The 27,448-nt window shown below is 34.5% G+C and overlaps 1 protein-coding gene across 2 annotated transcripts in view; it reads right to left on the bottom strand.

Annotated features, from left to right (window-relative positions):
- The window catches only part of LOC136972631 (DAZ-associated protein 2-like), a 78,143-nt gene that overhangs the window by 24,220 nt on the left and 26,475 nt on the right, over nt 1-27,448 (bottom strand). For both annotated transcript variants that reach the window (XM_067267227.1, XM_067267228.1), the window contains exon 4: nt 13,850-13,996. In XM_067267227.1, the coding sequence (XP_067123328.1) occupies nt 13,850-13,996 (147 nt within the window). The remainder of the gene's footprint in view (nt 1-13,849; nt 13,997-27,448) is intronic.

Below are 27,448 nucleotides of genomic sequence, written 5' to 3'. Positions count from 1 at the left end.
AACCCTAGGTTAATAAGTGCTGGGTTGGTCAGCCAGTTTGAGAATTAAACAAGAGAGGCATCTATTATAAGATATACAGCATGTCTCTCAAAAAAAAAATTGAGAGAAAAATTGCCTGTATATTTACCATTCTTTCTAATCAGTTATCTTCTTAAATTTTGCAAATTAAAATTTTTAATTGGTTAAAATTATTAATTAGAAAAAAGTTTTCAGAGTTGCAGAATTATTAAAACTTAAACATCACTATAACCAAATACATTATAAAACTACAAGCCAACCAATGCCACATGTCATCGGGCTAGAAGATGGCTATAATACTAATAAATTATGAAACAACTTTGTACTAGAGGGGGGCATTAGGTACCATCTCTTAATAAATTTAATAATTATAATTTTTAATTAAATAATTTAGAACTACTGGAAGAAAAGAATTGGCCCGGAGCGGGACTCGAACGTGCAACCCCTGCTTACCATGAAGAGGCATTGCCAATTATGCTATCCAGACTTCAATTCGATCTAGTCTTCCAGTATATACATTAGAGCATCAATGATCCGACTCAATTGGGGACTGGGGTTGGTCAGAAAACTGAAAAAATGGATAACCGAAAAGTATGAAAAAATACATTATTAGTATATCCCATGTAATTTGTATATCGCTATTAACCTACTTCACGTTGAATTTTCATCGATGTTAACCCTAACAAAATTTTTTTAAAATAATAATCGTCGCTATTGTATCGTTAAAAATGATTTATTTATTTTCCACAAAATAAAGAGAAAATAAAAAATTAAGCATGGTTTAAATACTGGCCTCACTTTCATGGTCAAGCCAATGTTGCCAGCTAAAACATGCAAAAATTTAACAAAAATAATATTAAAGTAGCCAAGACATAGCCAAATATTGTAGCGCCACATCACTAGCGGACATTTGAATTTGCCGACTAGAACGTGGTCAGTTAATGTGACGGTTAATCGGGGGTCGGATAATCGATGCTCTACTGTATAACATTACGTTATAACCAATGACAATTATTAAAGTACCGGCTGGGGATGCATACAGCTCCCACATCCTGTAAACACCTATGGTACTCAACCAGCCATCGCAAACCCCCAACAAGGCATATATAAACAAATATCACCACTATAACCCAATACATTATAAAACTCCAAGCCAACCAATGCCACATGTCATCAGGCTATAAGACTGAAGTATTATAAGCAGTCTTTGGTGAACTTTCCTATAGTTAGAAGACTATAGGAAAGTTCACCAAAAGAAAAAAAAATTTCCCTTGGCAGATCACTGACATCAATAAATGATTACTACTACTCTTTTCATGTAATATGTGGATAATAAGCAATAGCATATAATATACACCTATCCATCTTTTTTGTGCATGGATATGTTCCAAAGAATACCACCTAAACCATACAGTACACAAATCTTGTACAAAAATTGTTTGATAGGATGAACAACTTCAATGGAATGAAAAACTAATCAATGTATAAAAGAAACATAAATGATGATATAATAAAAGTTCATCTTTAACAGTATTTATATGTAAATATAGCAAACACAAGGTAGCATAGGAAACAAAATCAACACAGTATTCTCTGATATACAAAACAGTACTTAAAGATAAATAAACTCTTGATTTAGAAGCATGTGATTTTAAAACCAATCCTTTAGTAAAAAAAAACAGTTTTTAACAGTAACACAATTTTAACAAAAAGTTAAATTAAAAAATTTTCAAATAAACTGTTCTTTCCAAGTAAAAAAATTGATCATGTAAAAAGAGTATTTGTTTTCTTTTGTCAACTGTGTTATTTCAAGATCATGTTAGAACAGACTGCATAAAAAGAGGGATAGGTGTATACCCAAACAAAATTCCAAAATTTTATATATTGGCACACAAACATATCAATTGAACAATGTTTAGAATGTTCATATATGTTTGTTACTTCATTATATTCAAATGTCTTATTTAAGATTAGAAAGAAATATGGTGTAGTTTTTCAGCATCAAGTAACTTATCTATTCTGTAAAGATATAAAATAAAGGTGTGTTTTGTTTGAATTTCTATATCAACTGCTTTGGAAACTAGTCCATACTAAACAAAGGTGATTAAAGTTTTAAAGTTACAATACATTAGTTACAAAAATGAGAAACTAAAATACATAAACATTTGAAAGTCATACCAGTTGTAAAGGTCGCCTTTGGCGGCCTGAGTCAAAGAAACCGCCCGACTGAGGTAATTGCTCCCACCTGGGGTCGGGGCCATAAACGGCCGGAAGGATCAAAGGTGTAGCGTCTCCACTTAAGGGTCAATGTGTTGGCCACGTGCCGGCCAGCTTAGGAAAATAAATGTAAATAAAGCGCGGACGCAAATGTAAGCTACGTCGGCGGGAAATAAGGCGGACGTCTTGGAAGGCTCTAAGAAAGGGGAGGCACTGATTGGTCGCAGGAAGGAGTAGCAGAATCCCTTAAATTGGAAGGGTGGCAAAAAAAACGAGGAGAAAGGGCGAGGGACCTGATACGTGGCGGTCTCTAACACCAGGCAGACCTTTGAGGCGGAAGAGAGAGTGTTCTCCTCTTGGGAAGTCCTCTAGAGAAAAGTTGTCGTAGAGACGGACGGCCACGAGGTCAAGCCATCTCCGGAAAGGTGACTCGTGTTCCCCGGCCAGCTAAGTCGACGAGCGGCATCACAGTTTCGGTACCTTAGCGTACGTAATGTTATTGCATAGTGTACATCTTTGTAAATATTTGTAAATAAACTGTATATAACTAATTATCGAGTGTGGAGGTGTGACTTTCAACGGACCATCAAACGGACAATCTCGAGGCGTAAAGAACGACTCGGGACGGAACATTTGTAAAGATCACGTGACGATAAGAAGGATCTTCACTCCAGTGTTATCTATGTTCTTCCTTTACTTCTCTACATAATCATGTTTAACATTGATATATCTGTCCCAGCATTGAATCATGTTTAGGAAATCTTGCACATGAAGTCATATCCCTACATATAAAAGATCGTTGTGCAGTGTCTTTCACATTTTGATTTGTTCTGAGACCCTTACTTTCCAAGTCTTTCCATATTGAGAATATGTGACAATAGGGTTGTCAGATTTTCCAGTTTTCTGGGATTGTCTGAATTTTTTCTGACTGCCATTATAGGACAACTTTATTATAGGAAGAGCTTTTAGAATAAGGTATTATTTTCCACATTTTAAACATATTTCTATCACTGGCAGAGTAAAAATACACATCCTGCAAGTCCTGAAATTGAAGCATTGCAGTATCTTTCAGGAAGAACTCATTTATCCTCAAGTTCTTCACAACCCTACATGACAATCACTTAACACAAGTTCTGAACCATACAGCAAATGCTGATGTTCCAATCCAAAAATTTTATGATTTCATTTTGTGTTGTCTTGGCAGATGAGGACAGGCTGTCATCAAGCAGGAGCACACCAGCAGTGAGAAATGCTGGTTGTTTGCAATGGACTACTCATAAAAAAAATGTTGCAAGGTTTCACAATAATAGTAGCATTGACTATTTCTACAAATTAGCACAATGTCTCCAATGGCATCCTAGAGACAGAGGCCATAATTTTTCCATCAGACTTCAAGCTTAAACTTTTCTCACCAGAGATGATGATTTCTTATTTCAGTGGTGTGTGTTTGGATTCCTTGAATGTAATGACAGCCAAAGGAAATGAGATCAGATCTATGTGCAAGAAGAAAGCCAGTGATGCTTTCCTCTTGCATGTGGATAATGGTTCAGCAAGTGGTTCAGGCTGCATTCTATTTGATGTGAGCACATGTCAAAAGTGAGTGAACATGAAACCAACATGCAGTTCATTGTAATACAAGTTATTTCTGATGATTGTAGTGTAGGAAGAATCAATTAAGATATCCATAATATAGACATCTCTCATTTTTTGTAAAATTCTCAAAAATCAGCACATTGATTTTCCCTCACTATTTCAAGCATGCCAAAAGTAAGATGCCCTTGACTGCCTTCATTCACCATATTCCATCCTTCTACAAACAAATAACACCATTTCCAAACTATTTGCATTAACATGACATTATCTCCACATAAAGCAACAGCCAATTTTAACAACCACTAGTATACCAATGTAACCAAACTGTTTTCAAAATTTTAGGAAATGGTAAAGTTCCATATGATTACAACTTTGTACCAAGCATCTACTCAATACCAACAGATGATCAATGTTTCATAACAAAACTTCTGTACCTAAGCACTATTGAACATAATTTACAACAAAAAACAGAACACAAATATACAATTAACAAGAACATCTAAGAAATTGATTTTTATTTAAAGTTATGTATAATTTTGTAATTTTTTTCGTGTCATTTAAGTTCCATGCTCATGCACAAGAAACAATTTTGAAAAAATGTTCATTGCTATTTGTGTTCTATTTTTCAAATTGAAATTTTTATTCTCTATGAATGATATTGCCTGAAGAGGACAGTTATGTACTGTTGAAAGTACTTGTGAAAAACTTTTTCCATAATGCCAATAGACAATTGTGTGGCTAAATTTTTTGTTCAAATAATATCAAAGAAAGGTTAAACATACTAAACTAGAACAGTCAAGGTTGAAAAATAAACTTTTTTCTAAAGAATTTAAACAGTTGTATATGACTTTGCACATAATTGATATTAGAGAAACAGCTTTGTTAGAAACAATAACAAATTTACTTGATGAATATATCATTATCAGTATAGGCAAAGAAACCAACTAGAGCTGGTTGAGCTGCAGGAGTACTATGCTTATAAGAAAATTAGAATTCATTGTTGATAAATAAAATACAAGTTAACATATAAAAGGTATTATTTAAATTTATTAATTCAAAACTAGATAAATAATTAATAATTGTGATTTAGGTTCCCTCCAGGCCAGACTGAAGTCTTAATTGAGATGCTCAATTATATGAGATTGGTGACGACTGATTATCTTCTCCTGGGTGATTTTAAATTCAAGATTCTCTGATCAATATTATAAGATAGTAATTATTATAAACTAAATAAGTTAATATACAATAATCCTCTTTCAAAGAATACTAATAATAATAAAATGGATTTTAAACTACTGAATCTACTATATAAAAATCAATTCTTTGCAATAAACAAACAGATTGCATCAGACTAGCCAGCTGAGTTGAAATGCTTAACAAATAAAGATAAATCTACTATAGACCTAACTATTTTTTTGAGCAGTTATTGGATTTTTGTACCCAAATTAAAGTTATTAATGAGGATATAATCAGATCACTTTCTTATGATGATAATCCAATCTACTTTCAGGATAACAACAAATAAATAAGAAAAAACTATCAAGGTAAAGCTTATAATTTTGATAAATTTGGAAAAGAAATAAATATTTATTAATATTTATTAATTTACAAAAATATAGTAAATTTAAATGCTTTTAATATACCGTATTTTACGGACTATAAGACGCACTTTTTTCTTCGAAAAATTGCCTCCAAAATTCAGGAGCGTCTTATAGTCGGTAGCCTCCTATAGGTATTTTTTTTTTTAAACTGCTTAAAAATTAAGGTGAGTCTTATAGTCCGTAAAATACGGTATATATAGAATTAATAACAATTACATATAAATTTATAATCATCATAAAACAATAACAACTAAACAGACCATAACTGGCAAAAAACTAGTTTGATAAATATTACAACTAACTGAAACTTAGAACAAATAAGTTTGTTAGAACTCAGGAAAATTCTCAATGAAGAAATCTTACATAAATATCAGATCATCAAATGTTACTACTTCAACTTAATAAAATCAAAAAAGTCTCAATCCCTCAAACTACAATTGCATAAATCAAAGAAATCAAAATACTTTTGGGATATAGTATATAAATTGATGATAAACAAATACTAAGATGACAAACATTAACTTTAATGAATACTTCAAATTTCTAAATTTCCTGATGGAAATAGCTATTCAAATAGTAATGCTTTTTTGGGGGAAGAAATTACAATAGAAGAAATAAATGAGACCATTTCTAAAATTCAGATCCCATTTCAGGTGTTGATTTAATCTAACTTAATTTTTTTAAAAATTATCCTCATTCATTAGAAAATTATTAGTCAAATTATATAACCAATTTTATTTTTCTTCACTTTTTCCATAAAACTGGATTTTGACTAAATACAGAGGAGGAGACATGAAAACTTCATAAAATTATTAAATTGCAGTTCTATGTTCAGTTATGAGGAAATGTCTTACATTAATACTGGCAACAAGATTCCAAAAGTGGACAACAGAAATAATCTTAATTATTAAATAAAACATCCTTCCAAAAGCAGTAGTTATTCACTAAGGCCTCAATAGTCAATAGTTAAAGAATTAAGATCATCATGTAATCTCAATCACAATATTAGTGTTTATATTAATCTTAACTCTGTTTTTGATAAATTCATATTAATATTCAGAGGTATGGACAAACAATCTTTTTGTTACACTTCAATAATACAACTCCAACTAAATTCTAAACACACAAAATGATTTCTATCTTTATAGATATTGAGAAGTCATTCACAACTCCATTTATGTTTCAAATCTTAGACCAGTTAAAGAAGAAAGAAGGGAAAGCTTTCTCTAGGTCAATACCATCACTATACTAATTATTGCAGTGGTTCCCAAACATTTTTGCTCACAGTATGCTTTAGAAGTAAAACTATTTTGGCACACTACATACAAAATGTCTGGAAAGTTTTCAACTTTGCAAATAGAAATTGTTTACATTTACCTAGAAGCTAGTCAATTTTGTCACCTTTGAAGTAGTCCCCTCCTGAGTTTATGTACCGAATTCAGCATTTCTGTCATGAAAAGAACATCTGAAACTTCTTTTGGGATGATGCACAGCTCTACTAGTAAATTTTGCTTAATGGGGTCAAAGGGTTCAAATCGGTAACATTTGAGAGTAGATTTTAATTTGATAAAAAAAAAAAAAAGAAGCCTACTGGGGTTTAGAGTCCAATGAATCTGGAGGTTGGAGAAGAAGTGACATCAAGTCCTTGGCCAAAAAATTATCAGTAGTGTTGTGTGACAGGAGCATTGTCACAATGCTCCTGTCACAAAGTTGTTTTCTCCTAGTAGTCAAGTCTTTTTCCTCTTCACTGCTTCACAAAGACACTTCATCACCTCCAGATTGCAAAACACAATTGAACTTGCAATTGAACAACAAATGAAGATAGAACTGCTTTTGGTAGAGAGTACATAAAACTTACCACTAGAGAATTGTGCAACTCAGATTCAATTATTGATTGATGTGTAATTTAAAAAGTTTGCTAACTTTCTAGACAGACCTTGTAAATTTAAAAAATTATTAAGAAGTAGTTTTAATATGTATTAGGCAGCATAGCCATTGCATAAAGCTAGAAATATAAATAATTTAAAATAGAGAAATAGTATGAACTTACCTCTTCATTTAATAAATGAAGCAAACTTATGAAAAATATGCACTTGATGTTTTTTAGCAAAGTTGCAACATATTTAAAAAGGAAACATTACATTGCATCAAAAAAGAAATTAATTTCTTTTTGGGTTTGATATTATTGAGGGTTGAAAATCCTAACTCACAAAGTTAATATTTGGAAAACTGCATCAGAATGGATAAAGCTTTTTTAGCTACTGCAGGGTATTCTTTAATAGCAATCCAAAAATATCAATGGGTAACTTAACATGCTTGACTAAGTCCATAATTTCTGGATATACATGCCAATTCTTCACCTAATTTCATTTTCAGACCAATATTATATGAAATTTCTATAAAAGGATTTGAGAAAAAAGTTAAGTTTTATTTTACATCATTGAACACAGAAATGTATGATTGGATTCAGAGTTGTTAAACATTCCACTACAATAGGAGTCATTTGTTTTATGCACCTTTTAAGCTTTGAGGAGAACATTTTGAAGTTATCATTAGCTCCATTTTTCCAAATTACAACTTTTTTAATGAAATCAGCTTCTCTGTTGAAATGAGAATGTTTTCATCTTTACCTGTGTTTATGCTATTAAGTTTTGAAATATCTTGCTAAATATTCCAATTTGGCAATATAAAATTTGCATTGAAAATACTCACAGAAGTGTTTATGTTTTTCTTTAAAAAAAATGCACGTAATTCCTTTTGGAATTCATGTATGCAACACAGCACCTGGCCTCTTAAGAGCCATCTAACTTCTACATGTAAAATTAAGCACTTGTGATAGGAATCCATATTAACACGAATTATTAAAATCTCACTTATTTGAATAAATCTAATTTTAATAGTTCAACAACTTTTAATAATTATAACAATTTACTTTTACCATTTCAACAACTTGTTTTAATGTTAGCTTTACTTCCAACTGGTATTGTTTTGAAATGAGTACCTCCCTATGAAGTAAGAAATGGGTATGTGTAACATTAGAATTCTGCAGTTGTACAAGCAAAATCCTAATGTGATAAATTAGGATTTTGCTTGATTTAAGATGCATTTTTTGAAGTAAGCATTTCATCTGCTTACTTTAAAAAATGGAATTTACCATTTTTTGAAATAAGCAGATGAAATGTCAAAGATATCTTAACCTCTTGTAGTGAGTGGCATTTCTTTACAACAAAAAGACTTATGATTTGGATTCCGTTGGGTCTGTTGTTTTTGTATGTGTGAAAACCTAACAACCAGGTGTCCAAACAGTTTTCGCCTATAGGTGGTTGCAAGATTTGAGGAGGGTCTTTGTTTCGGAATCAGTCAAATGAGCAGGATGTGACCAGAGTCCAGTCTGGACTGTTATAACCACCCAATTTCTATTTCATTGTAATAGATTAAACAAGAATTACTCAATTAGAGATTTAAACCCCTCCAAAGATCCTAACAGTGGCGACAAAAATTAGGTACGGCGATGGACCTGGAATCAGTGAAATCACTTGTAAAATCATTACTTACAACAAGCAGCATTCAGTCGTCAAGAAGCTTTATTTGAGCTTATCAAGGATGATTGTTCTACTGCACACACACCTTCCTCATCATTTTCATCGTCATTGTCAGGAACAATCCCTCAGTTACCAGAATTCCAACCCAATGAAGAAGACTGCTTAAAATTTGATGAGTGGGTAAGTCAGTCGTTTTCAGCCCTGGACAATGTGGTACCTAAGATGGCTGGTTACAAGAAAGTCAAGTTTCTTATGATTAAACTTTCTATGTCTGCCTTCAGTGAATACAATAAATATTGTACGCTGAAGTGCATTACAGACTGACTACAAGGAAACAACTTCTCAACTCTGTCAACTTTTTAGTAAGAAACATTCCATCTTTGCAGATCACTGACTGTTTGTGCATTGCAATTGATGGTAAAGACTTCCACCACTTCAAGAACAGTGTGAGAGCAGCCTGATGATGATAAAACTTCATGCTCAGACTGAGGAATAGTTCTTTTGTCTTGTCATTCTCACTGGACTTAAGTTGAAAGCCTATGAGTCACTATGCCTTCAACTTCTCCAGAAGCTTAACTCAGAGAAAATGTTACATTCAATGACATAACAAATGACTGCAAATAGTTTACAGCAATAGATTATGAAAACAAGTTGTACGAAGAAACAATGTCTTGTTAATAATGTCCATGTCAAAACCCAGCCTAAGGAAGAAAAAACTAAAAAGGTAAACTGCCCACCAAGTGCTTGCAAGCGATGTGGGAAGTGGCATTGGTATAAAGACTGTCTGAATAGGAGGCAAAAATGCCAAAAGTGCAATTGCATAGGACATTTGAAAAAATTATGTCAATAACCACAAAAAAAAAGCAAGTGTGCTCCGCCAGGGTAGGAATTATCCATAATTTTGTAAATGTCTGCAGACTGCTAAATGCAAGGATTGAGGTTAATGGACACCCAGTCAACTTCTATCTCGATGGTGGTTCTGAAATTAACATCATTGACAAAACTATGTACAATGCAATTGGATGACCCACACTTCAGCCATGTATGAAACGAGCCAAATCATATGATGAAAGTACTCTTTTGCAACCATTCTTAGGAAAAGGATGCACCACCTTCTGTCATAACAAGGTATGCAAAGAAGAACTGTTCTATGTAGCCAAGAAAGGAACTCTCAACATCCTCAAGGTTGATGCTATGCACCACTTCCAATTTTTTGCTGCTATGGTCTATAATGTCAGTGGAAATCAGAAGTCAAACAATGCGCCTCAAGTCATTGAACCATTGCAGTGCAACTTCTCAGTTTCTGAGGAAGAACTGGGACTCTGCAAGATAATGAAAGCCTCATTAATGTTGAAGCCAAATGTCACACCTGTCAAATGCAAGGTCAGATCAGTTCCATATGCCTCACAATTGAAAGTCGAAAAGGAACTATTGCCTGCTGAGCATAGGAGACAAACCCATTGACTTTGTTGAATGGGCTGTTTTCATCATAGTAAGCAAAAAACCAAATAGATTGTCATGACTGTGTGTGGACTATCCAATGAGTTTCAATAGCCCTCTCCAGCTCAATGGTGGCCAAATCTTCTCACAAATAGACTTTTCTGATGCCTGTTTGAAAGTGGAATTCGAGAACACTTCCAAGAAACTCTGCAATATTACAACACAGTGGATTCTACGAATTTCAATGTCTTCCATTTAGAGTGAACTCAGCTCCAGACATCTTCCATTCTATCGTGGATTCTATGGTCTCAGGACTATCATTTGCCTTTGCATATCTAGACAACACAATCATCATTAGTGGCAGTGTGGACAATAATCACTAACATCTCCATGAGGTGTTCTATTGCATCCACAACTATAGATTCCAAATCCAAAATCATAATAACTGTTCAACACAAAATTACTAAACAAAATACATAAAATAATCTGAATATTAATGAGTTTCTAAATTTATGAAACAAGTTGCAGTTCATCTAATGAATATTTTTGTGTTTAAAGTAAATGTTTTGAATTAAAACTTAGATGCATTTTGCAACTTATTTATTTCTTTAATCAAGGAAATAAATAGAAAGTTGGATTTCTGTGTATATACAGGTAACCCCCTTATAACATGGGAGTTACGTTCCAAAAAATTATCGTGTTATGCAAATCTGTGTTATACGAAACAAAAAACTAGTGCGAAAAGAGGTGTTTGGTTCCAAAAATTAAGAAAACATGCTGTTAAATCCTTCTTTAAATTGGATTTATGATTCACAAAAGGCCAATGCAGGCCAATGCAGGAGCATACAAAATTACAATAAAAATAATAATATACTGAATATTATACTTTAAAAATATAAAATATATATAAAATAATTTATATTGTTAATTGAAAATTTAAATAATTGCTAGGGGCATCCCTAGTGGCCATTTTTGGCATACAGCGATAGAATCCAGTTTTTCAGCTTTATATAGTAGATTTTTTTTTATGGGTAAAATACTTACTAAAGTAAATATTTTACCAGTGAGTATTCATCTTATATGATGATCTCAGCATAAGAATCAACAACTGGTAACAGTCTTTAATACATTTCATGTACGAGGGTTTTACCTAATTCCCGAACTGTGTTAGAGTGAACCCGTGCTATAGAAGTGCCGTGTTATACAGGGGTTACCTGTACTATTTCTCTTGTAAATATCAATATCATACTATTAATGAGTTTCTAAACTTTCATAAGGAATTGTTACTTTTTGTAATAAAATGTATGTTTTGTTACTTTTGTAATATACTTTTTGCAATAAAATGTGTTGTCTCCTAATTTGTTCCATCGTCATAAATGGAAATACAAAGTTCTCACCACTTTAGCAACAAAACTAACTTATTCGATTTTGTCAATCTTTGAATTTGAACTTACACCATCTGGCAAATTTAAAAATACAGTTAGATCCCACTTAACGCTGTCTTGATATAACGCAGTCCACTCAAAGCCTTAAAAAAATGTTCAAAATTTATGTCATTCAAATTAACATGGCATTTCACTGATTATTCCCAAACCCGAACCAATCGGTAAAAGGTGGCAATTCGTCATAGCGCTGTACTTTCCTTAAATCTATGTTTGTTTGGTGCAATTTTGGAAAAAATATAACATTGGATGCCACAGGCAATATCAACTTCGCTTGGCAAGTATTAATTAATAAATGCATGAACAGAGTGTGAAAGAAGGTATGGGCTGGAAGTTTCCAAGAATTCTTAATGAGAAGAACCAATCTTTGACCAAATTGTCAACCTAATTGATACAGCAGGACTAGATGTAGACAAGCAGGATATTGAAAAGTTACTGCAGCTTTCTGGTGAGAGCTTACCAACAATGACCTTCAAGAACTGGCAGAACAAGGAATTCATGTAGAACTGGAAAATAGTAATTCTGAAAACAAAGAACCCAAAGAATCTCTCTATTGATTTCCTTAGAAAAAAAGTTTGGTAACAATAACCGAAATCGTTGATTAAACTGTAGCAAATGATCCAGATTTTGAAAGGAGTGCAAAAGCAAGATGTGGCATTTTAAATGCAATCTCCTGCTACCAACGTTTGCTTAAGGAAAGAAAAAACAAAGCGACAAATGAAACTACATGACTATCACAAAAAACAAAAATTTCAGAAGAGCCAGGACCTTTGTCACAAAAAATGAACTTTATATTTCTGTGTGCATATGTTTGTGTGTTATTTAATATATATTATTATGCAAATTAATATAAAAATAACTTATAATTAAAAAAAAACTGTTTATTTTTGGTCGTGTGTTCCCCTATCCCTATTTATTCTATGTTAAAATGGCCTTGTTTAATGCTGTTTTGTTTAGCGCTTTGTTGTCTAGAAATGTATCCCCTGCGTTAAGCGAGGTCTTACTGTATTTAACTTGTGGAAAATATCCTCCCAGGATAGCATCAAAGTAAATTTTGTTAATTCATATTCAAAGAAATAATTGAGTTCTTATTCACTTACATTTAAGAAAGTCAATTAAGCTGGGCCATAACATTAAATATGAAATTAAAGTACACTACAAAATGCAATGCATTTTATCTGATGAGAAGATTCAGCAAAAAAAATAATTTTTGTTATGTTTACAAAAACACTATTGATTTTACCAAATGACAATAAAAAACAAATAATACAATTAATAAATTGTTCTATGAAAGATTTGAATTTGGTTGCTATACAAAAATCATGTTTCACCAATAAGAGGTTTGCATAGAGCTAAAAATGTACAGACATATGCTATTACATTCTTAGATATTTAATGATCAGGAACAATAGAAATGAATAAAAACATTTTCAGTAGATTTAAAATGGATTTCAACTTTATTAAATTGAAACTTCATAGTTTTACAATTCCAGAAGAGAATTTATCTGATCATAACCATTACAACAAATGTAAGCAATAAATTCCAAATTATTGTCCATTGGAAAGTACTACTTTTTTTTCTTCTAAAAAAAATGCAGTTCTGAATACTACAATTCAATCATCATATAAAATATGATGAATATTTAGCTAAATGTGTAATATACATTTAAGTATAACTTTCATAAAATCAAATATTGATAAACTTTTTACTGGCTTTGAAATTTATAAGTCCTTCATGTAAATGTTCATAAAATTGTTCTGTAAAATAAGAATTAGACTCAGCAGAATGAAATTGTTTACTTTAATGTTAAAAATGCTATCCAATATCATTCAAATATTGAACATTTAACAAAGAATTTGACTTTTTGTCTAAATGTTTAAAACTTGGAAAAATTTTTAATAATAAACTGGAAAAAATATTTTCTAAACATTAATTGGTATTTTAAATTTCATTATAAATCAGTACCTTTTGTTTTTTTAATAATTAAATACTTACTGGTACTACGGGCATTCCATGTCCATCAAATCTAGCACCAGCATCATAAGCTGTAGGCAGATAAACTGTTGCTGGGCGAGGTGAATACATAGGTGCGACAGGAGGAAGATATGAAGGTGGAACACCATACGTAACACTTGGAGTTACCTGTTTAATTAAAATTTGAACTTTTTATTAAAGATTATAATAAAATTCAACATCAATTGTATAATTAAAAATTTCAAACTGTCAAGTTATGGATTAAAAAACACTACAAAACCAAACTTGTAATGAAATGATTTTATAGCTGTAATGTTAAAGACTAATCCATATTATTAGTATTCAGCAAATAAAATACTGAACTTCCATCTGATGTTTTAATAAAGTTCAACAACTAAAACTCTTGGAGACATAGTGCTAGCACTATACATCCCTGAGTGCTTCAATTATATAAACAAACTATTTGCAATGGATGCCACTTATTAAAAATCACATTTATTGTTATCAGCCTCTTATTGTGATTATTTTTCTAAGGCATTCATGCATTTTCTATGCAAAAGTCAATCTTTATTATGCTTGTTTCAGAAGAACAGAAACAATCTTGAAAAAGTGGCATGATCTAATGAGAATAACATAAGTAAAAGGTAACATTGCATAAGAGAAAGATGTGTCGATTAAGAGTCCATTCATTCATCAGAAAACTAAAGACTACGCTAAAAAAAAAAAAAAAAAAAAAAGAAACATTTTATAGACTGATGCTGTATTCTTTCTGGAAAAAATGCAAAATCATTATCAGTAAGCAGATGCATGGAGAAGATAGATTTTTCTTCAGTAAAATATAGGCTGATGAAATTCCTTTCTGAATGTTCACTTTGTGATATTTATACAGTTGATGAAACAGAAATTTATTTAAATGCTATGCTCGAACATATCTACTTATTTAAAAACTAGTGGACCCAGCCAAGCATTGCTGTGGCTCAAAATGTATCTATTATAAATGTATAACACTTTCCTCTCAGGAGGATTTTGAAAAATCCCTTCTTAGTGTACATTCTATTGACGTACCCTATTAAAACACAATCAAAAATGCAAAAAACCGCATCTAAAATAGTATAATAGGAGCAGAGATCTTCATGGTAAGCCTTAATCCTCTCTCTTCCCCCGGGGGAATTTCAACATCTATATTATATAAAAACACGCCCGTATTCAAATGCAACGTTGTATGAAAATTTCAAAGGAATTGGTGAAGAACTTTTGAAGATTAGCTATTAGGAACAAACAAACATTACATTTTTATTTATTGTACTTTCTCACCACACCAGGCTGTATCAATTCAACACACAGAACACACAACCAATAACCAGCATAAAAATTTCAAAACAGCAAACGTTTTCGATGCCCCTCCTGGGCTCTTCCTCAGGCTTAATCTGTTTCTTTCATTGGAACTGGATTCCAACACATTGAGCCTGAGGAAGAGCCCAGGAGGGGCATCGAAAACATTTGCTGTTATGAAATTTTTGGTTATTGGTTGTGCATTCATTTTTATTTATATAGATAAATAAGCATGAGACTAAGATATCCAAATAGCATCTGATAGTTACATGTTTAGGCATGTCACAAGAAAAGGACAGAATGCTGTTGTGATTCTATCATTTCTTTTACATTAGTCTTTTTTTTTAAATCATAGAATGCTGGTATTTTATATTTTTGACTTGTTTTGTTCTAAACAGGTTTTTGTTTTTTAAATATTAATACAGTAAATGCTCTAATAGACACCTGGGCATCTATTGGACAGAATATACTTAGCCTCCAGCATTTGTAAGAAGCCCAGTCTCTTTTGCAGATCTGGCATCTATTTCATTCTCACAGAATTTCACGTGCAAACTGGTGGTAAAAAAGGGAGAAATACAATTCAATCTTCTTTCCATCCATCCTCTCTCCCAAATAATGAAAACTAGGTAATTCACAAGAACATTACCTTTTTATTTAATAGAAAAAAAAAACTATTATACAATAACATTACTACTATAAGCATAAAGTTATTATGGTATTACTGTATCTACATTTCATTAATCTCTCTAGCCACTCTCTGCAAGCTGTAAAAACTGAATTTTGTTTATCATTTTCATCTAATTGAGTGAAGATTTTTCTTGCTTTATCCATCACCATCTGTATAGAAACAATTATTTTTCTCTCACTGTTCACAGATAGATCCACTGTAGTACATTCTCTTTTAATTCTTTGATAATGAATAATAAAGTACACAAAGAACCTTTTTATTCTGCAGCCATTTTTATTGCTAATAAATGGCTGCAGAGTAAAAAGGTTCTTTGTGTAGTTTATTATTTGTTATGAAAAGCAGTCTGTGAAGAGTTTAAAGAGTCTTTGATAATGATCTTGTACCTTCCTTCTGCCAACCTCTTTGCTTCACTCTTATTCTTAATAGCCTTAAGTGTGTCATGCTTGCTGCTCCACACACAAATTTGCTTTGGATGTATTTTGAATTTCTGCACTGCTGCTTCTCCCAAGTATTCTTTTGTTTACACAATTGCATTCAGTTTGAAAGCAACACTGAACTAGACATTGCAACATCTAGTTCATTTATTTGTGAAAAATTAAGGGTTTGAAACAGAAAATATAGCACAAATACAGAAAATACCCGTGGACTTCAAAGCAGTCCTGCAAATGCTCTATGAGATTTAAATCTAGTGACCTATCTGCCAACAGATGTAGCCAATCGTTATTTCATGTTGCTCATGTCAATAAAATATTGGCTCTGCGAATACAACAATCATCATCCTGGAACAACAGGACTTTCATGTCATGTGTATCATTGAAATAATCTGCAAGTGATAAGACCTAATTGCTAAAGTAGTTTGAAACCTGAGGCATGTTTATAAAATTAACCAAAAATGAATGTTCTTTAAACCCCTTTGGCTGGAAAAGTGCAAATGGTTTTCATTTTATGAGACCTGAATGTTTAGAACATTAGGTCTTATCACTTACATCCAGTAGATAAGATAGACATCAGAGGCAGATGCAACTAATTTGTTTTGTCCAGTGTCTGTATTATTAGTAAATTCTTTTATTTAACTTGCTTTGTATCAGTCCCCAAATCTGGCAACTCAAAATTTCACATTTTTAATTAAAATGAGACTGAGGTCACAAATCCAATGACCCTTCCACTAGCTTCCCCATTCTGAAACACAACAATCAAATGTAAACTTAAAAATCAGTAATATCAACTGGACATGGATATTTTCAGTCATATGTAAATATTAATACATTGCAGTGATGTGCATAATGAGACAGAATTAACAGTCTAAAAGATAATCGAATGAAATTGTCACTAGTTTTTGAAAATGACAAGCTGTGAAACATAATAATATGCTAATATCAATAAATTGATACCTAATTTAAGTGATGTCTAGAACAATGCAACAATTGGTAGCAATGATGATCATAATCAAGAAAATAAAATCAAGGACAAAAAATACATGTCTATATTCTTTAGTGACAAGAGACTTCATAAAACCAAAATGTCAGCAGCAAAATAAACCTGCCAATAAAGATGCATATTTTAACTTTATATATATACACAGTTAAATTTTTTTTTCCATAAGAGATCCAAAACCAAAGATTTTAAATTCCATACTAAATGAAAGTCTGAGATCTTGCATTTAGTACAGATCATGACACTAAGGATTGTCTTAGCAAAGCAATTCAACTGAATGTGTCTGCTATTAAAGCAACAAAGGAACAAAAAACATAATGCTGCAAATGTCAAAACAGTCTTAACATTATTATTGGATACCACAACAGATGTTTTAATGATGATGAAGTTTGATGAAGAACCTGGTATAATAGGGAATTTACACCTTATCATATGTTTATACATATGATAAGGTGTAAATTCCCTAAAAAAAGTATGAGATTAGGCAATACAATTACAATATAAGTTCATACACCTGGAGTGATGATAAAAATATGCAATTTTATCTGTAGAAGTTATGACATTTTTGATGGGGATATCTTAATTGACAAGGATGTGACTAATTTACTAAGTTTAATGAATAAAGCAAGGAAAGTCAAAACTAATACATTAGGATGAAAGTAAGTATTTGCAGAACTTTAATGATGATACATTGTTTTAACCTTGAAAAAAAACAGGCACGAGCAAATTATGTTTATAGGTGATCCAGAGGATTGGTGTGGTGGAGGAGGTTAAACTAGGATGTGAGATAAATTTTTCAGGTTTTCCTTATAACAGTAGGAGGCCTCTTTGCATGTTAGTCAACAAACATATATTGTGCTGTAATGAAGACAACTGAGCCTGTTACAATGAACAGATTTAACAATGACATCAAAAGTGTTTTACTGTTACATCTGGGTATCTTAAAAGCTAACTTGTAAATAATAATATATTAGCAGCATGCACATTTTCTTGAAAAAACTCCCAAGAGGTTATTGCACAGTGAATTATCATAATCATATGAAAAAATAAAAAGCCAATTTTCAAATTCTTAGTAACAAAGAAAGCAAAATAAATGAATTAAGGTGAAAAGAATTAATGATGATTCATAGCAATTGCCCACAGATATGTACAGTACATCTATGTAACAAACAGTATTATGGCTTAAATCACCTGAAATAATTATTATGAAATATTGGGTGCATTTCCTAGTAGAGCTGCTTTGCTTAAACTACTGGAGGCACTTTAAGCAATTTCCACTGTTGTGGGAAACATTTCTACACCTCAGGTATTCAGCAATGTTGTTTAGTTTTTTTGTATACATTGTTTTGTATGAATAAAAATGTTTAGTTAGAAATGATACAGAATTGTCAAACCATAAGTATCAGAGACAGCCAGCCAATCCAGAAAATTTGATATTGCATGAAAATGCAATTACCTATATGGTAAACAACAAATAGAACATGTGCATTTGCCATTACTAATAGTAAGAACGTCAAAAATTATCTGCATTTAAACCTAAAGATGTGTTATGACTAGTCACACTACCTTCTGCGCATGCATGCTTAGAGTTGATACTACTGTGATCATGTTTATTGAAGTTTGACCTTGATAGTGTCATCTTTCTTGCTTCTGTTTCAGCATAAATATGACCACTCTGCTAGCAGTGGGCACTAAGGAGGAACAATGAGCAGTGATCTGATTTTTCTGGTCAGAACATATGCCAGGGGTTGCAGGAGTAAGGATTTTCGTTGGCAGGGAAGCTTAGTGGAGTACACCGTAAGTGATCTTATCAAATGTTATATTAATCAAGCGCTTTCGTACGGTGTTATACACTTCATCTAGGAGTACCAGAACAAAGACCATTGTTCTCTTCTTAGAACCACGTGGTCGCATTCTTCGCTTCTACTGTGAAGGCCCTTTTGTGTGGGGTATTACTGGAATCAGCATCTGAAGCTCTATAAATGTACAGTAATAGCACAGTGTGTAAACTGTTTTTGTGCTGTTACACCAACCAGCCTACTTGGCCATAATTGTGTTAATCGTAGGCCTTGTATTATCGCAATCGAGCTCAACTGTAGCTTGTAGACTGTGTACATTGTCACGACTGTATATATTATTTTTCGTTGAGCCAATACTTACGGCACAATAAGGGTAACTGTTGTAGCGGAAGGACAAAGCCAGTTGTCTCAGTACACGTGGCTCATTAGCTGATCAGCATATCTATTTTCCTTTCGGCATCATCCAGCTGTCCGGCTTTATCTAGCTGACCGCGCTGCCAAACCATTCGGCTAACGCTAGTTCAAGCATTTTCTCTGGATCTTTCTTAACATCCCAATTGTCTGCTCATTCTGTTAAGAAGTTTTGCTGATTTGTGTTAACATGGCTGAGTCTCAAGATATCATCATGGGGCTAGGAGAGGAAATAAAGGAGAAGATTTTCATTATCAAAGAATGTTTAGAGGCAACCCACAACGTGCGGACAGATCTCAAAGATAAAGGCATACAGAGTCTGGCAGGTGTAGGCAGTTTGATGCAGGAGCTCAAGAAAAAGCTTTAATAATGTCATCCAACAGCAAAAACTCCACATTAACTCCCTCCAGCAACCTGTTAGTAATGGCCAAGGTTTGGGAAATTTAAGTCTCACAAGAAACAAAATGTACTTATATGGACATTGTGGAGGAGGCCCTCACGTCCTGCTAACGATAAAGTTGTACTGGTTTATCCAGATGAGAATGCTGACAGCGAGGAAATTATTAAAAAAATTGAGGAGGAGGTGGACATCACCAATTTGGGCATAGGTGTAGCAGGTGTCCGCAAAATCAAAAAAGGGTTTGCTATAAACTGCAACAATACAGAAGGAGCAGTTAAGTTGCTAAACACTCTAAAGAGCAGGGGAGATGTAAAAGTAAGAGCTCCCAGTCTAAGGGACCCAAGGATTATTATCCCAGGGGTTTCTTGGGAGATCAGTGAAGAGAAGATGAAAGAATACATCCTAGAACAAAATGCTCACATGCTCACTGAGAACCATATTAAGCACGTCTTCTTCCTGGGCAGGGAAGAGAGGGGTATATGGTCGTGGGTGTTTGTCATCACCCGAGCTCAGGAGGATGTTTATGGAAACAGGTGACACACTATACGTGGGCTGGAGGAAGAGGAAAGTATATACTTTCCACTACTACAAAAGATGTGGCAAGTGTTGGGAATATAGGCATACTACTAAAATGTGCCACAGTGAACTTCGCTATACCGAATGTTCAGAAGCAAATCATTGCTCAAGAGAATGTAACGTGGAACCTCACAAAATGCTGTGTATCAACTGCCTGCATTACAATAAGAGGTGCAGCCAGGATGCAGACCGCGTGGATCCCAGGCATGGGGCCCGTAGCCGTCGCTGCCCTGTGTTAAACTATTACATTAAACTAAGTACTGACAGCACTAAGCAATTATGAAGCTAAAAGTACTGCAGATTAACCTTGACCACAGCTCTACTGCTGTAGTTACTTAATTAAGTTTGCCTTAGACCACAAGATCGATACAGCATTGATTCAAGATCAGTATGCTTCCTCTCAGATACTGGGTATTCCAGGGTGGATCAATTGCTATAGCCTAGGTTTGGCCTCTGCAGTGCTGGTATTTAATAAAAGCATCTTGTCCTCTCTTATCAAGGAACTATCGAATGAGTTTTCTAGCACTGTTTTAATTAGTACAAAAACTTGTAAATTTATTGTAAACTCTACTTATTTAAAACCATCTGGTGATATTGATGAACAGATTCTGGCCATTCATAGGCTTTTCTCTGCCTTTAAATTTCCTTACGTGATTGGTACTGATGCAAATGGTAGGTCGCCTGTCTGGTTTGACAGACTTCAAAATCCGAGAGGAGTGAGAATACTAGAACTAATACACGATTTAGATTTAGTCATACATAATTTAGGAGGACTGCCTACATTCTCTTCTCACCAGGGAGAAAGCTATATTGATTTGACCTTAACTAAAAGTAGCATTAATATAAAAAATTGGAGAGTCTCGCTAGCTGAATCACTTTTAGGCCATAGGTATATCTTATTTGATGTTGAATTATGTACAGCTAGGACTCAAGAAACTAGCGAGCCATTTAGTAAAAACTACAATGTCCATAAAGCTGACTGGAACAGTTTTAGCAAAACGTTCTCTGAAGATATTTCAGAGATTAATAATTTAATTCATCATAATCATCCAGTGGAATGCATTATTCAAAAATACAGAAATTATTCAAAAAGCTGCTGACAAAAGTATTCCACTCAAAAAATGGTATAGGCACACTGTTCCCTGGTGGAGTCATGAATTGACTGTCTCCAGAGCAAGTGTTAATAGGTTAAGGCATAGGTTTCAGCAATCTTGTGGTCCAGATCATACAGATTTTAAGAAGCAATATCTAGAAGCTAGACAGAGCTATCAAAATTTAATTAAATCTTCAAAAACTGAATCCTGGAAGAGATTCTGTACAGACAAGGGCAACATTGATCCATGGGGTCGCATTTATAAATTATTAAAGAAAAGCTTTATTACTAGTTCTTCCAAATTAACTATCAAAAATGTACAAGGCAAGACTCTGTACGATGACAGAGAAATTGCCAATATGCTCTTAAATCATTTCTTTCATACTGATAATACTGATAATGATAGTGATGCTCACAGTGATATAAGGAACTGTATTCAGCAACCTTACCATATGGGCGACGATCTGCCCTTCGTTCATTCAGAAATTAAAGAAATCATTTTGGCTCAAAAAAAATAAGAAGGTGCCTGGTCAGGATAGGTTGAATGTGGAGATCATAAAAAATGCCTTTAGCACCTCACCCGACTTCCTTGTTAATATTTACAATGTGTGCTGAGCTGTTGATGTCTTCCCCACAGCATGGAAGCATGCAGTGGTGAAACTCATTCTGAAACCAGGCAAAACTCTGGATAATCCGAAATCCTTTAGGCCAATTAGTTTGCTCCCTGTATTAGGTAAAATTTTAGAAAAATTAATGATCAATAGAATAAATTACCACTTAAATCTTAAAAAATTCCTAAATAAAAACCAATTTGGCTTCACTCTGCAGATGAGTACTGTTAACCCCCTGATTAAAGTTAGGGATATTATCAGCATGCCTTAAATAATAAAAAAATATGCATTGTAATCTCTCTGGACATTTCCTCGGCATTTGACACCGCCTGTCCCATCTTCATTCTATGCGAACTTCGGACTGCCGAAGTACCAAAGAATCTGTATGATCTTGTGGTAAGTTACTTTCAGGACAAAAAGGTATTTTTAAGGTATGATACTGTAGTAGCCACTAGGGATGTTTCGCTGGGTGTTCCTCAGGGTTCTGCTTCTGGCCCAGCCCTGTGGAATATTTTAATGAACACTGTTTTTAGGACCAAGCTTCCCGCCAGCAGTGAACTCTTTGCCTTTGCCGACGACCTGCTTGTGATGGCGACTGACAAGAATATTTATTCTCTTAAAAAGAAAGCTAGTTCCATACTAGCCAGTCTTCAAAATTGGGCTAATGAAACTAAATTAAAATTTAATACTGACAAGACTAAATTGCTACTTGTAACGAGGAAGCATAAGATTAGTAAACCACCTTTGACTTTAAATGGGAAAGTCTTGGAGTATGTAAATTCAATTAAATACCTAGGGGTTACATTACATGACAAGCTTAGCTGGTCACTCCATATCAGTGTGTAGTTGGGGAAAGCTGAGAAACTGCTACACATGTTAGATAGAATAGCGACCATATGATGGGGACTTGCATCTAAGACTTTAGATGTTATTTACGAGGGAGCTGTGCTACCGTATCTGGGATATGCTGTAGGGGTCTGGGGGGACGCTCTCAAGTACCAAAAGAATAGGGATATGCTTTTAAAGTTTCAACAGCAGATTTGTATTAAAATAATTAAGGGATATAGGACTTAAATAATTACAACTTACTCGTGCCTGTGACCGGTGTGGAAACAATTCAAAACTAACAAACGTTTTCTGGACACCTTCCGTGCCCTTCTTCAGGTTAAAATCGCTGGATTCTATTATTTAAAAACGAAACCGCCGTTCTGAATTTATACGAACGAATTCGAATGATGATAGTTCGAATGTGTGACGTTCAAGGCGCATGCGTTATAACTGTCGTGTTCCGTGTTGTAACGTATTTTTTAATCTTGGTGCTCTTTTTTATCTTGGGGTCACTTGACTTCATGTGTCATCGGACCCAAATAAATTTTTAGGCATCCTCTTGTAATAAAGCTTGCCAAGCAAGCGGAAGAGCTATCTCGTCGCGTGAATTAATGCATGTTGTTGCACTTTGCGCTTTATGTATCGCTAATCGCTTCCAGCCATTTAAGGTGTTCTATCTGGGTCGTTTTGGTTATTAGCTTGGCTCCCGCGAAGTCCACATTGATGCCCGGTTCAGAAGCGTATACTGCGAGTGACGTGGTAGCTCTGTTGTATCTTATATCCGCCTTATGCTCTTTAAGTCTGACTTCCATAGAGCGTTTCGTTGATCCTATGTAGATCAGATCCCTATTAAATATCTCGTCTTTTATCGGGATTCGGTATACGCCTGCCATTCTATTCGGGTCAGATGGGTCCTTTCCGTTACGCAACAAACTGTATATAGTTGGGCCTCTCCTGTAAGCAACGATGACCTTACATCTCCTGGCGATAAATTCGTATATGGATTTCAATGTCGGATTATATGTGACGGGTATTCTCTCTACCTCCGTACTTTGGTTGTTACCTTGTGCCATTGTGGGTATGTTTTGGCTCATTCGTATTTTTTGGCTTCCGACATTCTTGGAATAATGTTACGGTAGCCGTGTGTATCAGCAATCTTCTCAATGTGGTTCAACTCTTTCCTGAGTGCTTGTTGAGTGGATGAGTGCGTGTATGCCGTCTGACCAACGATCTAAATGCTGCTATTTTGTATTGGGTTGCACGAGTCACTCAGGATGTATGTGTGGCTAGCACATTGTTTGCGATAGACTGATGTATGGATGCTGTGTGAGTCAATCCTGATGTCTACATCCAAAAAATGCACATTGGCATCGCTGTGTTGGCCAATTTCAATTGATAGACCATACGTGTTATCATTCATCTTTTCTACGAATTGTGCCAGGTTCGGTGTTGTCTTCCATACGATGACAACATCATCTACATACCGTCCGTATAGTAGGATATCATTCATGAATCTCGGGAGTGTTTTGGATTCTAGTTGTCTCACCACTAACTCATAGGTCCCCAGACAACGGACTGCCCATCGGGACACCCCGCATTTGTGTGTATGTTACATTTTTAAATTGAAACACCGACCCATAACATATGAGGTGCGCCAATTCCAACACATTCTGGTGGAGGGCTGTGTCATTTACTTTCGTAAACAGGAAGTCCCAAAGTGCACAGAAGCACAGTGGTATCTTGATGGAAGGATACAACGACTTAAAATCCAACACTTATGTACGCTGGGGAGGTGATCTGTTTTAACTGATTGATTAATTCTTCCAGATTAGAGATGGTGAACTGATATCCACTCATGTGTGGAACAATCATGTTGTGGATCGCTTTCTCCAACTTACGGGTGGGTGCGTTGGTTTTATCTACAACTGGATGAAACTGTTGGCCTTCTTTGTGTGTTTTCGCGAACGCAAATAACTTGGGTACGTCCGGGGTATCCATTGTGATGTTCTTTAGTTCTAGCTTCTTGGCTAATTTCAAACATGATAATCTCTTGACTCGTGAATGTAGTTTTTCAACCCAGCTATTTTCAACTTAAGTGCATTGAGTTTCGTCTATGTATTCTTGCAGCCCTTTCTCGTATGTTTCCCTTTTCATGATTACTATGTTCTTGGTTTTGTCTGCTCTGGTGATCGTGACTTTATTCAGACGTGCCCATTTAACTGTGCGTTTGATATTTTCCCTCAGATCTAGAATTTCTTTGGAATACCTGTTGTTTTTAATTTTGAGTGTGGCTACCCATCTATAGTATTCTTTCTGGGTGTCGGTGAGGCCTCTTATCAATAGCTCTAAATCCGGTATCGTGGATGTAAAGGTCTCTCTATTAGGACGTGCCAGTGCGAATGTTGGCCCAAACTTGAGAACATCCTTGACAAATCCAGGGATTTGCAAATTATCCCATATTACGTAGGGGCATTGATGTTGTCTCTGGCCTTTAGGTATTTGGAACCTTAAAATCCAATTCAGTTTCTTGCTGTAACGTTTTCTTAGATTCATTCGAAGTCTATCCGCCATGTTTATGATTCTATTATTCTCCACTTCCAAAATGCGGGGGTCCTGTTGGAATAATGTGTTTTCAATCTGTATTAGTTTCGTTACATTAAAAAATACTAATTTTTTGGTCTTCTTTATGGCCCTGTTCAAACACATCCATTTTCTTCCTTATGTTCTCATTGCCTGGCGGTAAGTGGATGCGGAATATTGTCATTGGGAACACTCCATTTCTCTTGCATGTGTTCAGGAAATCCAGCCTTTCTCGCGCCTTAGTTAAGCCTACCACTATCTTCCGGTAATCCTTAGTCGGCATCACTAATCAACATCTCTTCTTCATACACACCGGGGTATGTATTAAATAATTACAACTTACTCGTGCCTGTGACCGGTGTGGAAACAATTCAAAACTAACAAACGTTTTCTGGACACCTTCCGTGCCCTTCTTCAGGTTAAAATCGCTGGATTCTATTATTTAAAAACAAAACCGCCGTTCTGAATTTATACGAACGAATTCGAATGATGATAGTTCGAATGTGTGACGTTCAAGGCGCATGCGTTATAACTGCCGTGTTCCGTGTTGTACCGTATTTTTTAATCTTGGTGCTCTTTCAGAGCTACCACATCACTCGCAGTATACGCTTCTGAACCGGGCATCAATGTGGACTTCGTGGGAGCCAAGCTAATAACCAAAACGACCCAGATAGAACACCTTAAATGGCTGGAAGTGATAGAGATACATAAAGCGTGAAGTGCAACAACATGCATTAATTCACGCGACGAGATAGCTCTTCCGCTTGCTTGGCAAGCTTTATTACAAGAGGATGCCTAAAAATTTATTTGGGTCCGATGACACATGAAGTCAAGTGACCCCAAGATAAAAAAGAGCACCAAGATTAAAAAATACGTTACAACACGGAACATGACAGTTATAACGCATGCGCCTTGAACGTCACACATTCGAACTATCATCATTCGAATTCGTTCGTATAAATTCAGAACGGCGGTTTCGTTTTTAAATAATAGAATCCAGCAATTTTAACCTGAAGAAGGGCACGGAAGGTGTCCAGAAAACGTTTGTTAGTTTTGAATTGTTTTCACACCGGTCACAGGCACGAGTAAGTTGTAATTATTTAATACATACCCCGGTGTGTATGAAGAAGAGATGGGATATAGGACTATTTCAAGAGAAACTGCTTTACTTTTAGCTAACAAATTACCATTTGATCTTCTGCTTACAGAGCATTATGATTATTTTAACATTAAGAGGGAAGGTACATTGCACCTTAATAATTATTGTGTTATGCTATCCATGCTAGTGTGGAGCAGCTTCCTCACCCTGCATATTCACATGAAGGTGCATTGATTGATTATGCTGACCACTATCCGCTTAAGATATTCACTGATGGGTCAAGGTCCGAGCACGGCACGGGGGCAGCTGTGGCTTTCCTGTCAGGCATGCAAGTTTTGCATTGTTTAGACCAGGGATGGGCAACCTGCGGCCCGCAACGCATAAAATGTGAATAAATATATCAATTTCCCAGCTTAAGGAAGTATGCAGCAAAAATTCAAACGTTATTTTTACAACTTATGTATGTGAATAGTTTTTCTCACAACGAATTTAGTAAAAATTAAAACAAGAAACCGGCTAACAGACACATGGAAACTACTAAATACCGAACGGAGTGAAGAGTAATTTTACTCACATGGAAACTAATTTAAAACTAGCAGTGACGAATATTTAACCAAATATTTCCAATATATTACGTTTACATCAGTTCCAGAAGCTAAATTAAGTATACCTAATCTAATTTATAATTATATATGAATAAATAATTCTGATTTACCAACATTTTTTTTCCTCTCTCTCTTGTATGCGGCCCGCATCAGTTCAAAAGTCT

Source organism: Centruroides vittatus, unplaced genomic scaffold (genome assembly GCF_030686945.1).
Source record: "Centruroides vittatus isolate TY-2023 unplaced genomic scaffold, ASM3068694v2 contig_299, whole genome shotgun sequence".
Taxonomy (NCBI): domain Eukaryota; kingdom Metazoa; phylum Arthropoda; class Arachnida; order Scorpiones; family Buthidae; genus Centruroides; species Centruroides vittatus.
This window is presented reverse-complemented; position numbering and strand designations above follow the sequence as displayed.